The sequence below is a fragment of the Corvus brachyrhynchos genome, unplaced genomic scaffold (assembly GCF_000691975.1).
Source record: "Corvus brachyrhynchos isolate BGI_N302 unplaced genomic scaffold, ASM69197v1 scaffold234, whole genome shotgun sequence".
In the NCBI taxonomy this organism is placed as follows: domain Eukaryota; kingdom Metazoa; phylum Chordata; class Aves; order Passeriformes; family Corvidae; genus Corvus; species Corvus brachyrhynchos.
This window is the reverse complement of record NW_008237423.1, coordinates 144,460-162,790: the sequence shown is the minus strand read 5'-3', so window position 1 is coordinate 162,790 and position 18,331 is coordinate 144,460. Positions and strand designations below refer to the sequence as shown.

Sequence of the window (18,331 nt, the reverse complement as noted above, 5' to 3'; positions counted from 1 at the left end):
ACCGACCGTCCGTCTGTCTCTCCGCCTGCCGAGGCCGCCCCTGGGCCCCCGGGGCCGCCGCTGTGGGAACAAGATGGAAAATAGGGCCGGGAAGGGCGGGGAGAGGGAGAGATGGGGCCAAGCCTCACCGCAGAGCTTGGGACCCCCGCTCGTGAGCGGGCGGGGAAATTCCGGGACCACATTGGGTCCCTTTCGGCTCCGTGCACGACGTGACTGGCAGTTATCGGGGGGGTTCCAGCCGGGGTGGAAGTGACCAACAGCAGAGATTAATATTTTAGCAGAGGACCGCTCCTGGGCACTTTTCCACAGGACTGGGAGATCAAGGACCTGTCAGCAGGTGGACTTGTGTCTCCTGAGCTTCATTTCTGCAATAGACCTGTCATCTATATGAGAACCCAAACGCTGAAAAGAAAGTGATAACCAGAAGACATGCGCTGACATTTCCAGACACTTTGGAAGTGAGTCAGCTCCTCTTTGGGACACGGGACAGTTTCAGTTGTCTAGTACTGATAGAATGCACTTTCCAAAAGCAACATCTCCTCTGCTGATAAAACTCTTGACCTATTAAACCCCCTTGCCCAGCTGTTGAGATGGATTTTCTCTTTTGGCATCATTTTGGCATGGGAAATTGAATTTCTTCTTATCCAGATATGATATGGAAAAGCAATATTTCTAAGAAATAATATGTTTTAAAAGCTTTAATTCCCTGAATGAATACACCAAGAACACGACTATAAATGTGGTGTGAAAAATAGTTTCAGAAGAATGGACATCGGGGGTTAGACAGAAATATCCATCCACAGGAAGTGAATTAATGCAAATGAGGTATTTTTATCACTTGTGCACTACAACAGTATTTTTTTACAATCTACTGTGGATTTTTTTCATCATAGGATAACCAAGATTTTATGCAAATAGTTAAAATCAATTAATGCAAAAAAGTGAGGCTGGAAGAAAATATGCATTATTCTATGCAAAAGTTAAATCACTCAGAAGTATTATTTTTAAACGTTTAAATAATTTGGTGTAAAGCTACAAGTGGATTTACATGAGTGGAGACCTTGAAAACAAGGGGTCTCTCAGGTCTGCAAGAATCTCATACACTATCCTTCACAGACCTAGATGCTGCCGAGAGGAGTATCTCCCCTTCCTCTCAGCTGACCAGCTTTGTTTAATTTCTTTGTGTGAAATAAGACTCAGAGCTGGCAAGAGTAAACAATTAATTGACTCCAGGGGCAGCAGGATTTTGTTCTTATCCTTAACTCCTTATTCTAACTATTCTAACCATGATTCTTCTAAGATCATTTACATGTAAAATACACCAACAAATTGCATGTGCTTCCATATATCACAGTAATTAAATGGGTTGTTTTTAATCAGCACTGTTGCTATGTACATTCATAGTCTGAGTACATAGTATGTGATGCAGAAGGCATTTCTGAAATGCATAAACATTTACCAACACTCTCCTGTCTGCTTGTTTCTTAGACAAGTGTTAAACACATTAAGACCATTGCACTCCAGCTCGACAATTTTCTTTGCTATTTAATCTGGATACACTGAAACAGTGACAAATTTAAATACAAAAATCAACATTTAAATTCATATTTATACTTTTAATAATATTGTCCATTTCTGGTGTAGGTATGTGAGAGTAATATTTCAGGTAACCAGGAATTTCTTAGAAATTTTGACATGTTTTTGGGTCTTGAGTAATTCAGGCAACTTTGTCTTTCTGACACATCTTTTTTTTTTTTCTGTTACCTCAAACTGCATTGCCAGGGCAGAGTAAAACAGGACATTCTGCATTTCAGCACTGTAAACCTTGAATATCATTTCCATGTGAATATCACACTAGATTTGGCCTCTGTGTTTTCCTGACAGTTAGTTGCATCTGCTTTACATATGAATATGGTAAATGTGTTATTCATATGTATATATGCATTTGAGTATATGTTTTGCACAGAGGAAGAATTTTTAAAAAGTGTCAGCTGTTTGAACATCAAACAATATATAGATTAAGCATCAAGTGTTATACTAGCAAAATTCTGCTGCTGCCAGTGACTTGTGTATATCTGCCCAGGAAGTATTTTGCTGGTCAGTCTATCACTGCATCTATTACTACAGTGCATCTAAGTTAAACACTGTCTTAGTACAGTCATTTAAGAGGCCCATTCATTCCTTACTGCACAAGGGACAGCCTTTCCAGAATATTTTTTATTCCCTATTAAATCAGTCATAAGACTAATATTGCACGGGATTATATCTGCACTCATAAAATGCAGAAGGACAAAACACACTAAACATCTTCCACCAGGCTCTGCCTTGTCTGAGAGATTTGCAGTCAATGACAGGAGAAGAACTTGGTCTGGTGTTTGTTTATTTGGATAAGTTCATTTCAGAGCTGGTATTCAGAGAGCAGAACTAGTCTGACCTCTCATAATGAGGATTGGCTTCCTGTATTAGCAGTATTCAGAGAGGACTGGTGCTATCTGAAATCTGCTCATTCAGTGGAACAACTATGGAAGCAGCATCCCTGGAGAGTGTGGCAGCCATGAAATAATTATCTGCGTTACCAGGTATGTTTTCCTTAGCAACTATTTATTTCTCTAATTTGTGTAACTGGTTTTTCCCATCATGTAATGTTCTGAAAGTTAATTATTGTGGCTCCAGATAAGTGGAAGAGGAAAAGTAAATAAATCTTTCAAAAGCAGAGATATAAATAGAAAGAAGCTGGTATTTAATGGAGTTTGGGAGTCTGAGAAAATCCAGATAATTTGTAGGCAGTAATTTTTTAAAACAATATAGATCTTTAATACTAAAATTGGAAAAAATAGATGCAAGGATCTTATAAGCCCTTCCACATATATACACAAACACACTTTATATTATAACATTTCTAAATAAAGTTGCCTTCTTTCAAAGAAGCTGGTTCATTACTTTGTGACAGAGTCCTGATCTATTCAGGAAGCATTCCTCTGTGAAACCAGTACAAATCTTGCTTGATTAAAGAGGACAAGAAAATAAATTAACTGAGGACAGTGACTCTGTATATTTTTCAGGTATCACTGTGTGTTTTAATGTAACTGTTCCTGTCACAGCAATGGACTAGCCACAAAGAATTCTGAATGCAGATCTTCATGTAGCTGAGGGGTTCTCAGTGAAAGAATGATGATTCACTGAGAAAACCCATAATTTTGAAAAATTAAAATAATTTTAGAAATCACTAGCCACTAGCTGTTACTTGCAGAACATTATAGTACAGTGCTCACCAAGTACCTAATTGGATTCAACATCTGCTGAAAGTTTAATAGCCATGGGTTTCCCTATATTTGGTAGCCCTTCAACTATTGCAAAGTAATTTCTTCCTACGAAGAATCTCTTGCTACTAAATGGCAACAAAGTCTGAAATGGTGCAATGCCAAGCTCTGAACAGGGACATTTTGCTAATTCATCTTAGTACTTCTATATATGTATAAGAAATCAATATCTATTGGGACAGCAGTGTCTCTGTAGGTGGCAGGTAGTCTTATGGAGAAGATAAGCTTTTTTCTGAACAGGCAAAGTATTCAAAACTATTGAAAGTTCAGGTTGCATTAGCTAATGATTGACCTGATCCTTTTGTTGCAGACAGTGGAATAATTAATGATGCAGGGGGTGGGGGGAAGGGGTGGAATTTTAAGACTCAATACCTTGTCATCAGACCACCTGATGTTGTCTTTCCACCACAGACACAAAAGGCATTGAGGATGTGGTGATTCCCCTGACTGAAGAACAGGTTGGAGGAAAGCTGTCAAGGGGGAATAATCAGCTGCTGCACTCTATCCCAATACATATCTTTCCAAGAAGGTTTAGAGTATGTAAAGGTCAGCCCCAAACCCTCAGTTCAGCAAGGACAAACATTCAAAACCTTAAGCATTCTGACAGGTGAATCTGATGCGAACGTACAGAACCATAATAAATGAAGCTGGAAAAGATCCCGAGAGGCCATTTAGTTCATGACCTGTTATTTCAAGTACACCAGGACTTCAAAGAGAAATCTCCATACCATACTTAGTACTAACAGCATACTTCGGGGACCTGGTTTGTAGCAGCTGACAATAGATAATAACTTGTTTTAGGTGAGTTGCAAGCTGTCCAGAATATGACTATGAGCACAGCCATCAGAAATAAAAAAATACAGCTACACCAGAGAAACCTGTATCTTTGGATCATAAATTGATATGGGTTGGGAGGGACCTTAAAGATCATCAAGTTCCAGCCCTCTTGATTCCACAAAAATAGCCTTAGTTTACTGCAAAAAATTGCTTGCTTAACTGGCATGTCTGCAAACTGTCAGAGAGCAAAGAAGCCAGACTGGGAGATTCCTTCTTGCACGTGACTGTCAGAGGTACAGATTCCACCAGTCTTGCTAAAACCCCTTTTGCTGTTACAGTATGTCTGCATTTGACAGTCATGTAATTTTTTTGATCATTTCTAAACTTCATGGGAGATGGACTCCATGGTCACCACCATCCACTCCAAGCTCCACACTCTCCCCAGCTTCTCAATCTCAGTGCCTTGATATTCAAACTGGAATATTGTGGCATTCAACACAGCTTTTTCCTCTGCAAAAGAAAGAGCACCAGAGGCAAAACTTGGGCTAGGACACAGCTGGGGAATGCACCAGGCCCAAGGAGCTGGATAGCCTAGATTATATATACTTTCCTGGGACCTATCATCTGGGGCTCTCATCTGCATGTTACCTATCACAGATATTGATGGAGACTTGGAAGTTTTGAGGGTTTGTGGAAAAAAGAAACAGGCAAGAGTTTAGCTCACAGGCATTAAAAGCACAGGCTAGGTGTCACCTGTCACAACGTTTATGAGCTCCATATGAGACAGCTTTGAAAAAGAAACCTGTTTCTTTTGCAGAAGTTCTAATTGGCTAGTGACTAAGGAGGAAAATACATGGAGCAAAACAATGCAGATCTAAATCAGCATTTCTTAATGCAGCCTTGTGGCTGCTGCTTCCCAGTATGCTGAATATTGACAGTTCCAAATACCAGAACATAAGATTTATTTGGATTATAAATAGATGTTGCCCTGTGCTTCAGTATCAGAAGCACTCCGTTGTGTAAACAGAAAACTATTGGCTTTTGTTTCTACTTTTAAAGGTTACTTGAAAACTCCCATGTACTCTTTGCTGACAGCCTTTTTCACCTGTTGGAGTTGAGTCTCTCTTTCGGGTATCAACACCCCTACAGCCTGCTGAGAGGCTTCACTTGAAGCTGTTAAAATGTCTCCTCTCATATGCCCTTTCCTCTGCTCTCTTGGATGCTCTCCAGCTGGCCTCGCTACTCTGTTAGCTTTTAGTCAGCCCAGTTTAGTGAACATGTCTTGGGTTTGGCATTGTCTTGATTTCTGCATGTATTTTTTACCCAGAGAAATGTGTTTGCTACTAGCTCCAATGTCTCTTATTTGTTTAACAGAAATAATAAATAAATAAATAAATAAATAAATAATTTTATCTGCTTAGCATTTTTTTTAAAATAGGCTTCTGGTAAATCTGAGCTGTGCTCCTTTACCCTCTGCCCAGTGCCCTTTGAAATGTGTTTAGGGGATTTCCTGTTTAAGGCACATCACAACATGGGGCTTTACTACATCGTGATCTTCTTCCCCAGTTAAGAACAGCTGCTGCAAGATGAGGTCCCTTTATGCTAGGAGTAGCTGTTGGGGCCTTATTTTCTAATAAAAACTTCAGAGTCTGCTTCTCTAATCTCCAGAGTGGCTGAGAAACAGACAGGGGATGCGTACTCCTTGATACATGCCCCACCATTGCAGCTTTGCTCTTTAGGAACATTGGCTGTGCTCCCTGTTCTGTCCTGCATGGTCACCTCAGGTGGCATTTGGCTTTGGGTTATGGTACATTAGGTGCCTGCACGTGAGCCCAGCATCTAAACTTCGGCAGTGGCTGATGAAGACCTGAGTTAATGAACTCAGCAGTGCCTGAGCAGTTTGGCCACCCACCATCCATGGGGCTTGGATCTGTTGCTATCAGAGTGGGCTCAAGAGCTGTCTGAGTGTTCTGCAGCATCAGAGATCTCTTGTGGAGCTGCCAGCTACAGACGAGGACCCACATACACTGACAAATCTCAAACTGTTGCAGACCACCCAGGAGGCAGAGGCAAGCCCCTGGTGCTGTTTTGGGTGTCAGAGGCCTCCTGATAGTCCCTCATTGTTATAACACAAGTGTATGAATGTCCTGCAGGTCCTCCGTTGTATTTACTAACAAGAAAATGCCTCAAGTATAACCTGAGATGGTGTTGGGCACCCCAGTTTAGGCACTGGATCAAGCACTTTTACTTTTCATCTCTGGTACTTTAGACAGTGAATTCTTCTGCTGGAGCAAAGCTTTGTAGTCTGCTCATGTAAATACCTCTCTACCAGGAACCAGAATAAGATCAGTAAATGAGCCTGGTGCTGATCAAAAGATGTGATTTTCAGGTCCTACTCATCTGTTTTTCTGCTTTTGGATCTCAGACCCAAACAGAGATTTACAGATTGTGACAGAGATTCCTGCCTAACTCTGTAAAATAGATCATATACAGCCCAGCCAATAGTGTTGTCTCTCTTGCACCACACCTGTTTTGTGCCTTTCTTTCAGAAACTGCATTTACAGCCCACAATTAATTAAGCTGGGGAAACCAAAAGTTGTGGTTCCCCTCTTCTTTTCCCAGAAATCTGGTGATACATTTGAGCACTATTTCCAGAAACCATAAAATTTTTTCTTGTTGTTGTAAGACATTTTTCTATTTTATTATTTTAATAGAAGAGAATTTCTTGGTATTGCTCTTCTGAAAAATCAGGCTATTTATGTAAATGCCAGAGTATGAATTTAGCAGCCTAAGCTTAAGCACTTCTTTCTGAAAATCTCAGCTAAAGGGAGGTGTGCTAACATCCCATGCACTGCACTCCAGCTCTGTGGCACAGTGATCCCAGTGCAATGCTCCACACAGAGCACTTATTAGCACACCACACTATATTTAGCAAAATGTGCCCACTGCTCCTAAGAGATGACTGAATAAACCTTGATAACACAGTTGGCCTGACTCCTGTGGGACTTGTAACTTCCCACTGAGCAATAGAGATCATTATAATGTTTTAATTATATAATTCCCTTTTGCATAGTGCTATGAGAGATAAGATTGAGTGTGTGTCAGCCTTTCCATTATAAACTTCAGGTCCCAGAGCATTAGTCATCCAGAGTAAGTGCTCATGTTGAGATGAAACAATGTAGAACCATTTCTATATTACATAAACATATATAACTCAATTATTATTAAGAACACATTAGTAACTTAAAGGTCCTGATGGAATCACAAGCTTCTCCTTGGAACCCTGTTGCAGTGGGGATCCTGCAACACGCATATATCAAACCAGGAGTCCCGTGGAAAGGAAATATATATGGACAGACAGATTCTTGATAGCTGTTTCAGAGATGTTTATTCCTCCAGCCGCATGGCCGGAGCTCTGCCGAGGAACTGTTCCAGTCACAGGACCAAGGATCCTTCTGCCCGCGCAGGGAACACAAACCAACCAATGGGAACGAGGCTGAGCAGGGGCAGGGAAACCCCGTGTCTGTGCCCTCAGGGCCCCTCTCCCAGGGCTACACGGCAGGGGAGGGACCCCCACACCTCACCCGTTTTATTTTAATAAAAGGAGAATGAAAACAACTGGATAAACATAACAAGAACAGTTTCAAAACAAAACAGGCCACCCTCCTGAGTCTTTAAATGTCCAATCAGATTCTGTGGAACATCTTAGGGCTGACAGAAGGGAGACAGGACTCTCTGAGCATGCTTTGTGGGGAAACTGAGGCAGGAGAGGGTTTAACTTCTTCCCTCCCCCTTTTCATCCCCCACTCGGCATTGGAAAGGGATTTTTGGGGAAACAATTGGCAAAAGCATGGTTTTGTGAGGGAAACCATGGGTGAAAAAACGGATTAGGAATACACTGGGGGTAATAGGACATAGGGTAAAAGGGAAAGGTGGGATTAGGAAAGGGAGACTGTAGGGGGGGCTTACAATGGAGATATTGTCTAATATGACTACGATTTTTTGCATATATACTGCCTTTTACAGAAACACCATCAGGCCCAGTGACCTGCGATGCTTGTAACCCTTTTCTCCCTAGAACAATTTTGAATTCCACGACTTCTCCATCTCCCAAGCTTGGGATGTTCTCCAGCCGCATGGCCGGAGCTCTGCCCAGGAACTGTTCCAGTCACGGGACCAAGGGTCCTTCTGCCCGCGCAGGGAACACAAACCAACCAATGGGAACGAGGCTGAGCAGGGGCAGGGAAGCCCCGTGTCTGTGCCCTCAGGGCCCCTCTGCCAGGGCTACACGGCAGGGGAGGGACCCCCACAGAACCCTGTAGGAACAGAAGCCGCTCACAGTTACTGGGAACAAACTGTCTCAACAGCTGCAATAACATCTAACAGCACTGAATCTCCCTCTCTCCCTTTTATTTCCAAAGGCATCTCCAAATATCTATGAATCATGTTACAGTCACATTGATGAGGATGATACCATAAGATTTGCATAGAAACTCTTAGAAGAATCCTAATCTGTAAGAAGGAACATTTCGGACAGATCATGTACTTCGCACCCTGCACAGCCCAGATTTCTTGGCTAAAAGGGAAAAACTTCTGTGGAAAAACAAGACAGCCATCTAAAAGTATTTAACTTTTTTTTCTTCTGTTTCAGATATTGTTAAAACTGGACTATGTCTCTTTGGCCCTGAGAAGCCCTCTACAAATGTTTAACCCAAATAGCACATTTTAATTATCTCCATTGAACATCCTACTGTTCCTTTCAAGGAAAACATTCTTCTGCTGCTCCTGGTGAAATCACAGGGGACTGTATCTCTAGGTAAGCTTCACAGGCAGCCTCAAGAGAGGTATTCCACAAATATGTCATGGTCAAGGTCTAAGGTCTTACATATCTAAGGTCAAGGATACCATTTTATTAGATTGACATATCACAAGACATTCTACTTCTCTTTTACAACTCTGTAGCAGTCAAACAAGTGTTCACAGAGAAAAGTGCTTATGCTGAAATATGCTTTTAAAGCAATACTGTGAACTTGTTCATTTCATACTTAGTTTGCAACAATTCTCTTTAGGAAACCTTAACTTAGGTAACTTTAAAACTCCAGGCCCCCTGTGGTCTTTTTTGTAGTAACTCCTTCCATGTTCTGGTATACGTAAAGCTTAAATATTACTGGATCTTACCAGATCATCACTTTTCAATTTATTTCCATGCCCACCAGACAGCATTTTGCCTTTTCTTGCAGACAGCAGAGACCCAACAAGGCAAGGACAGACATTTTCATGAACGAAAATACTAAAGCGGGTTAACATAATAATAAAAGAATAAAATACCGTGGAGGCAGAAGGAAGATGATAAGATTGCACCTGATAAACCAGACTGAAGAGACAAAAGATCCTTATGTTTCAGAAAGTTCAGATTAGTGGATTGGGAGCTCAAAGAAACACATAAGCAAAGGCCAAATTCATCTCTCTTTGGCAGTTTTCTCTAGGACTCAGGAGGCTATATGCAATGGGAGTGAATGCTTTGAGAACTTAGTGAACTGTATACTGACACTGGTTTTCTCTGAGGATCTAAACTCAGAACTGCCTGACTGGGGACTCCATGGGATAACCCCTTCCCTCAAGTACCTCCCCAGCCCCTGAGAATGAATTTGTCTTGTAACAACATTTATAAACAGGAATCCCAGCCAATGACCACTTTTTGCAAGGATGCATATTTTTGAGGAAATAGATACAAGTGTGCTTTTAGCTTTAGATGTGTTTTGGGGGAAGCTGTGAAAGTCTAATAGAAAACCTGTGAATAATAACAGCAGCTCTTCAAAAATACTGAGGCAGGACCAAAACATGTATCACAGACTGTATGTGTTGCCCTCTGAGTTTGAATATAGATCAGATTGGTGATCTCAAAGGTCTTTACCAGCCTAGTTAATTCTGTGATTGTGTGAATACTTACATTCAGAAAAACTACAGTCCAGCCAAGAGATTCTTCTCAGATTGTGTTTCTGGACAAGCCATTATTTTTACAGCAGAACTGACTGAGTACTGAAAAAATAAGTGGAAAGGCTCAGGCAAGTTAGATTAGGGAAGGTGGTGTTATTGCTAAAAGGAACTTCTTTAAAAAAATAATCGCACAAGCATGCACATGAAAAGATACATTGGTTCTGGCTTACTCATCCCCTAAATACCTTATTTAGGGTCAAGTCAGGTTGATCAGATTGATTTTGCCTCTGAAAGTCTGATTCACCCTAGCAACCATGGAGGTTAACCTCCAGCTCTGATATTTGAAAGAACTGAGAAAGAATGGGAGAGAAAGGAGCAACAGCATAATACGAAAAAAGCCAAAAAAAAATTCATCATGCTTTCTCATAGTTCAGAGCAGTGACAGCCAGGGTAAGCAACATTAGAAAAGTGGTATTTTTACTCTGGGATCTGGAAAAAGAAAAAAAAAGTACAATGAAGATCATACACTTAGAGATCTCCCTGGGGTTTTCTTTTTACTTATGAGAGTTTCTGAACTTTTTCACAGTGTGTTTTAGGAAGTCAGTGCTGTGTTTTTGTGTTATTATTAGTACTCGGATTTTTTACTGGGGAAATTTTTGTGTGTGTCAGGCTAATTGGATCTATACATATATTCAGTGGCCAAGAAAGTGTAGCCCAGGGCACCATTCTAAGAGTTGATATTCTGAGCTACCTTCCAAATGGAGAAAGTAAAACATGGTCTGTACATCTGCAGTCTCAGAAAGGATTGTGGAACCTGGAACTGCAGTACTAAGGATTTAATTTTCTTCTGTTTCATCTGATTATTATTTGAATAGTAATTTCTCTTACAGTAGCATGAAGAATTTTTTTTTTTTTGACAAAGCTGGCACACTACTAAGCTTTCTTTGTTAACCTTAAAGCCAGCTAAGTTTAAAAGCTTATATAATGCAAAGTAGAATGGCAAGGAAAGTAGAAGAGATGAAGTAGTCACTGCCTATCTAACAGATATTGGCCCCCAAATTTTTGGGGTGATACTTAGAACGATTCAGCTCAGTGGAAGCCAAGGAGAGCATTCCCATGTCCTCAGCTCTGGGAGACTTTCCCATCCTTTAAAGCAAAATTTACTAAAATGATAGCTACCAATTTTAATAACAGCAACTGAAAAATAAATTTACATTAACCTGAAATAGCAAATACAGTTTACATGAAAGATTTTGGAGGGAGACATACTATATGTATTGCCTAAACACAGATCAAAAGTAGGACTGCAGTAAGGTATAGCACCTAATCCCAGACAACAGTGATTTAAAGATTGTAATTAAGCACCACAGTACTAGGATCAGACAAGGAAAGCAAAAAATTTGAGTGTACTAACTGCTAGAAGCCCATGACTTCATATTAGTGACCATTTTATTCTTTTAAAATTACAGCTTTTTTCACATTAGCAAGGAGTAATGGATGTTGCTTATTTTATTTTCTGCTACTTGTACAATACCCATAGGGAGATTGAAGGTAGATCTTCAGATATTTTAGCAATAGAGAAGATAGCTCTCTTTTTGTATTTTCCTAGAGAGAGACGGTATAGGCAATAGAGGCACCCAGTTTACACCTTGCAGTTTGTGATGTGGATGAGCCTGCAATGAAATACATGTCTAGACTGCACAGTAGATGGGAATTTCCCTGCTAGTGTTGTAATGCAGTCCCATAAAATGGTGCTGAGCAGCTGACGGCGGGGCTTTCCCGGTTTTCTTTTCCCCCCCTCGCGCGCGCGCGGATCGCGGGCGCCTCCCCGTGAGCGCCCGGCAGCTGCACAGCGCGGCCCCGGCAATGCCACCCGCTTTTCCGCCTGCTCCAGCTGCACACTCCAGGGACAGACCTCGGGGTTACTAGACCCAACTCTGCCAGAACACGTTTCTGCCATTTGACATTCATTCAAATAACATTTCGAGGCTCTGACTATAAATAGTGATTGCTTTGTGGTATGAAGCTTTTTCCTAGCTTGCATTTACCCCACGTGCACTCCCTCCAGGGCTGCTGCCGGCACCACAGCTCTCAGTCTGCTGCAGATCCCGGGACAGTGCACTTTGAGACACGGCTCAGTGCAAGAACAACAACAGCTGCACATTCTGCTTTGGCTGCACATACAACAGCTAGGCTGCACATACTGCCTAGCTCATCCCCGGATTTTTATAATTTGGACTACTTGAATAATTATTCCATTCAAAATTTTTTGTAATTCCTGTGGACAGGAAAAGATATGGGCCTCTTAAATACGTTGATCTTTCCTTATGTTGCCCTCCAGATGCCCATCACTTGGTCCACATCTTGAGGGTAACCCTGGGCACATGATGGCAGCAGAAGCCTTACCAGCATCACACAGAGCAGACTGATTCTGTGCAGTATAGGTCACTGTGCCAAGACGTTTCTCTTCTTTGTAGGCATCAATGTTCATCTTGAGATAGGCTGTACCCCACTTCCCAAACCTTTTTCCAACAAATCCATCCAGGTATTTCTTATTCTTTTAGTCATGCAGTTGGCCAAACCCACCTGTGCGGAGAAGCTACTATCCTTGAGGGGTATTCCCTCAGTCACCTTTCTTTTCAAGATTTTTGGTTTTACTAGAGAGTTCTGAGTACACTCACCCTTCTCTTCCAGTTTGCCTCAAGTTTAACAAACATACTCTGGTTCTCCAGGATAGCAATGAAAAATTGGAAACAAACTTAAATCCACAAGAGGCTTAAAATAGCACTGTAGTGGGAGGCTAGATTTTTGAGCTTGTTTTCACATTTTGAAAATTCCACTGTTTCCTTGAGAAGAGAAACAAAAGGATTATTTTGATGAAATTGTTTGGGATTTTTTTAGAAGCTCTATTTGTTACAGAGTCAATACCAGACTTTGGGCATAATAACCCAAAAGTAGCAACTTGACAAGGTTAAAAAGGCAAAAATTCTGTTAGGAATATAAAACTGAACTAGGGATGCACAGCTACAATGTGTTTCCATGATGATTTTCCCCAGTAATTGCAATAATCAAGCTAGTAAGAGCCATTACAGTACCTTACAAGTGATGCTTATGCCCTGCTGTGTTGTCCCTCCAACAGATACTGGGGTGAAGTTCCCCATGAGACCCAGGGCTGCTCCTGTCTATCTATAGATGTATGTCTGTCTGGCTATAGACTCACCCACTCAGTCTTCCTGGTTGGGTGCCCAGCAACAGACCCCCACCACAGTATCACCTGTCCCTGCATTCCCAGGCAGAGTTCCAGGTACTCTGGCTGGTCATTAACATAGAGGTTAACACCACCTCATCTTCCCTGCCTGTCCTTCCATCCCAGCACTCCCATTGTAGGAGCCATCCTACCACTTCTCTGTGATGCCACTGAGATCACAGCCCTGCAGGTATGAGCACATCTCTAACTCCTCCTGTTCATTCCCCATGCTGTGTGCATTCACACAGAGGCACTGAAGTTGTAAGGAGACAGACTTCCTGGCTGGAATGTCTGTGAGTCCCTTGTGCTGTTCTGCAGGTGCTCCTGCTGACCGGGGATCCCTTTCCTGGCTCTGGGCATCTGTGGCTGGCACTGGCATCAAACTGAGATGAGGAGTGGGACGGACTGAGGCTCTCCTCTGCCAGCAACCTTAAAGCCCTCTTCAGCAGCTTGGCAACCCTGTGACCAAAAATGCTCACACACATAAACACATGATACAGCCCAGACATCCACTACACCACGTAAAAACTGCTTTATTGATTGCAGTCTACATGTTACAATTAACTTATGATTCCAATCATTAAGCCAGCTGCTTATAATAAGCTGCCACCATAGTCACATGGGAACCGGACAAAGAGATGTTAATCGCTGAGGCATCCTCAAATGGAATCAGTTCGGCTTCTTGGGCATTGAAGAGAGAAGCAGGTAATATAAAGCATAGATTGTTCCTGAATTAAGAGACAGAAAAGATATTTTCAGATTAGCAAACGAAATTCCTTTCAAGTCAGCTTTCCAGTTTGTTCCAGAAGAAATACTGACAATAAGCAGCTGCAATTCAGACAAAACATTTCTGTAGCCACGTCTCAATTGTTTTTTTGGTTATTAATATTTTAGAGAAAAAATACAAAACCTTAAATACCTCTCCACAGGCTGCACAAAAATAAAGAGATGGAGGCAAAAAAAAATGTGGGGAGAGGCATGTCTCTCACAATCATGAAGTAATGGTTACTCATTCTTAAAGCAGCTGAACTGAAAATCTGATCAACACATTTAAGTTAGAGGCCATTGCAAAATTATGTAACAAGTAACGTAAAGGTTAAATATATACAGTATATGAACCTTGGTTATAATTCTGCTAGTTTTCACAGCACATGAAAACTCAGTACACTGAGTATCACCTAGCACTAAGAAGAATCAGGTGAGTGCAAAGACTGGTTCATGTATGTGCTGTAATTACACATTACTCCTTTGCAGAATAGGCGAAGTAGTTCTATTTTTCTCTAACACCATACATGAAACCTGAAGCAGTATTCAGCCCACGGTACTTAGTCCCGGAAAAAGCCATCTGAAAATCTAGATTTGGAAAAAGCACAAATAAATATCCAGCATGGCCAAATGTGCTTTTTTTTCTTCTCTACATAAACTTTGCATGTTCTGAAGAACAGACTGAAGAAATTGAGTAATTATTTTACAGAGAAAACACCATCCGTGTTGGAGATTGTACCAAAGAAAAACGATTTTAATATCAGTGCACAGGAAATTGTACGAGAGCATAAATATTTTAGTATTAGCCTTACCACACACTGCAAGACCCGTGGTGGTTCTATACAACAGAGCATCCTTTGCCCCACCTTTAAGATGCACTGGGAGGCCATTATCCTCCTAATGGAAATAAGTGACAAAAACAAACTATTTATATGCAGTTCTTGCAATATTGTTCCAATACAATTATTTCATAATTACCCAGAGGAAAAATTACTACCCCACACTATCTTTCCGACTCCCAAAAGACACTGAACCTTATTTAGATCCCACTTCGTCTTAAAAGCTTTCACTCTGGTATCAGGTGATGATTCACTAGGGGAGTATAATAAATCATGTGCACAATTCATATCTAAAGCAATGACTGGCAGATGCCTGAGCACTTCTGACACCTCTGCCAGACCCGTCAGGTGCACAGGATGTGATTACCATCCCTAGAAACTTCCCATCCATTCCCAGTATAGCCAATTCCTGCTACAGGGAGCAACAAGGGGAGGAGTCTGTACTGTCACTTGCTGGCATACAGGAAATTGTTTTGCTCCACCCAAAGTAAAACTCCTAAGCACCAGATCCACATGATCTTTACCCCTGTCAGCAAGATCACACTGCTCTGGACTTCAAGCCAGCCTCCAATGCTGGTGACCTGCAACCCAGCCCAGCTTAACTTGCTGTGCACAAGAAAGGAATGAAAGGAGGAAGAGATATGCCTAGAGATCTCTGCTAGCAGAAACTGAACCTCTGACCCCTCCCATCACCAACGTCACCCTCCTATTTCCTTCCCCTTGGCTCACAATAAACACCGTGCTCCATAGTTAGTGTCTCAACAAGACTGGCTTTCTCTTTCAGGGGAAAGGAAAGCAGTAAGACACTAAACTATTTAAGTGGGGCTTCTAATATACTTGGTCCCTCCTTTCACATTGCTGAAGCCCAATTTATGCTCAGTATGAAGCTACAGCTCCAGGTTGTGGCTCACACTTGGGATTACTCTCCTGAGCGTTCTCAGCTTTTACTACTTCACTCAGTGGCCCTATCAATCAGGAACAGAATAATTCAGAAACTATTTGTAAAAATTCAGTAATTTCCTAGGAATTAATCCAATCACTTAAGACCTTTACTGTTTTCATAACTGAGAAATACAGTAATACCACATCCTCATTAAAAATTATGGGGCTCATCTATGAGCTATAGATAGAGCTGTAAGATTTCAGGTTTACCTTTTCATTGTATTTCTGTCTTCTTGCTGTTTTTCTCTACTTGTTCTTCGGACCTACTCCCCCATATCAACTCATTTCAGAGTACTTTATCTTTGTACCATGCCTAATACTTATGAGAAACTCTGGTACAAATCATTTCACAGGGTGAAAAAACCCTAAAGAGTCAGTAAGTCAAGTATGCACATACAAATACTCTTAACCTCTGCAGAAAATAACTGCTAATTGCAAATGCTCTAGTCATACAACTGATTCTGAGAGCTCTCTTCAGATGTAAAGGGGAGCCTGACCAGTTCTTTAGAAAAAAACCATGCAGTTATGATCTACTAAAACCTTGTTAATCTACTGACATTAACTCACTCAATACCTGAAAAAGCTTCTGACTCTCAGAAACTCTATTTTCAAGCTGCCTGCGTGTAGCAGTGCTTATGGTTCTCTGGGAAATCTGGCGAAGAGCCTGAAATAAAAGATAAACAGTGTTTTAAAAACAGTGACATTTTACAGCTCTGTCCACACTGGGTAGAAATTGTTTCTTTGAAAAGCAAGGTAGAAGTGGGGCAGCAAAAAAAAGAAAAAAAAAAAAAAGGGTTTTAAAAACAAACAAACACACAAAACTTCACCAAAACATGCTAGTTTTGAATCCAGTAATTGTTTTAGCAGACTATGTAAAGGACTAGCTACCTGAAAAGGAAAAACTCAGGAAAAATACTTTCAGTAAGATACAACAAATTTATGGATCCGCAGCATAACCTTCAGGTAGTATCCATTCAGCAGAAATCTCAGCCTCTGCCCCTTAGACCTGTTTTAGGCACCATTCTCTGTGTCTAACCAGGAAAAGGGACAATAACATTTATGACAAACGTGTTTGTGAGGACAACGAATTCCTGTCACTGCTGCAGTTCACCTAGGAGCCACCAGCACAGGAGATAACCTTCACAGTGCTCAGGAGGCACCTCCACCCCGCCACACACACAGCTTAAATCACCCTGCTGTGTCCTGAGCTGGAATCTGTTTCCACAGACTGATCATATACGGTAGCCTGCCAAAATCAATGACCTGTATACAGTTCTTTGGTCTGCCTTCGCTAAAATATCAAGGCTCAAAGCGCGGCAGCTCTAAGCTGCCAGCGGCCTCGGCCTCCTTCAAGCACCATGGACAACACACCGTTCCCACAAAGTTACCACTGCTAAAAACGCAGCCACGGGGCGGGCAAACATCCAGGTGATGCTGGTTGCAAGTAACGGGACAAAGCGTCTCCTCTCCCTACCCACCCCAAATAAACACGCTGTAAAATCTATCTCCTTAGAGACGAGCTAAGCGTATCCAAGCCCCCCAACTCAACCTTATTCTCTCAAGTCCCTGAAGCTCAGCACTACGTGGAGCAAGTGGGCCGCGTAAGACCTTCCCCCGACCCCTGCAGGTCACTTCGCAGCGCCCGGCAGGGAGGGCGGCCACCACGGCCGAGTCCCGCAGCCGAGCGGGCACCCTGAGCGAGCTCCACAGACCCCCGGCGGCAGCGGGCCGCTCTCCCCGGGCCTCACCAGCACGTTCCGCCACATCGCGGCTGTTGGTCCTGTCACCTCCCGCCGGCAACAAGGGCAGCGGAAGGGGAAGCGGCTGCCCCGCCCACGGCGGCGGCACCACGGAGGGAGCAGCCCGGAGCGCCGCCGCAGAGCCCACAGCAGAGCCCACAGCGCCCCCCGCCAGTCCGCCCGGCCCGGCTGGGGCAGCACGGCGAGGCGCCCTGGGTCTTGGGCCGGGGCCGGGGAGCCAGAGCTGAGCCCTCAGCACCGGGAGGGAGGAGCGGTGACCTCTCAGAACACAGCGCGGCCCGGCTGAGGCACACCGGGAGCGCTTGTTTTCTCACGCCACACAGCCCCGGCGGGAGCCTGCTGCCGCGGGATTCTGTGGTTGCCGGCCGCCTCTCTGCGCCTTCAGAGGGCGCTTTGGGAAATCCGGGAAATGTCCCCTAGAGCTCCTACCTACGGAATTTTCACTCTCCTTTCATTGAAAAGTTTAAGATCTGCGGAGGGCGGGATGCGTGTCCTGGGAGAGCAGCACCCTGGGCTGCCCCTGTTCGTATGGACTCGCTGGACATCCTCTGTGGAGGCAAGGACACCGAGTGAGGCAGAGCCTGGGTCTGACCCCGGCGAGGGGGTCTTGCACCCCTGGGTGGATATGACATTTTATGTTGAGCCACTACACTCAGAAAACCCCAAACTACACCATGTACCTGCCCACTGCCTCAAGCTCCGTTAGTAGCGGGGATACCGAATACTCTGCATGTGGAAAAAAAA

General features: G+C 42.8%; 1 protein-coding gene across 1 annotated transcript; it reads right to left on the bottom strand.

Annotated features, from left to right (window-relative positions):
• Positions 1-13,789: 13,789 nt before the first annotated feature.
• LOC103613463 (cytochrome c oxidase subunit 7A2, mitochondrial) lies at positions 13,790-17,681 on the bottom strand. Its single transcript, XM_008631242.2, has 4 exons — positions 17,576-17,681; positions 16,402-16,491; positions 14,859-14,943; positions 13,790-14,009 (listed from the first exon to the last, which is right to left on the bottom strand). Exons 1-4 carry the CDS (start codon positions 17,591-17,593, stop codon positions 13,951-13,953), a joined length of 252 nt encoding a protein of 83 aa, XP_008629464.1. The 5' UTR covers positions 17,594-17,681; the 3' UTR covers positions 13,790-13,950.
• Between the last annotated feature and the right edge of the window lie 650 nt (positions 17,682-18,331).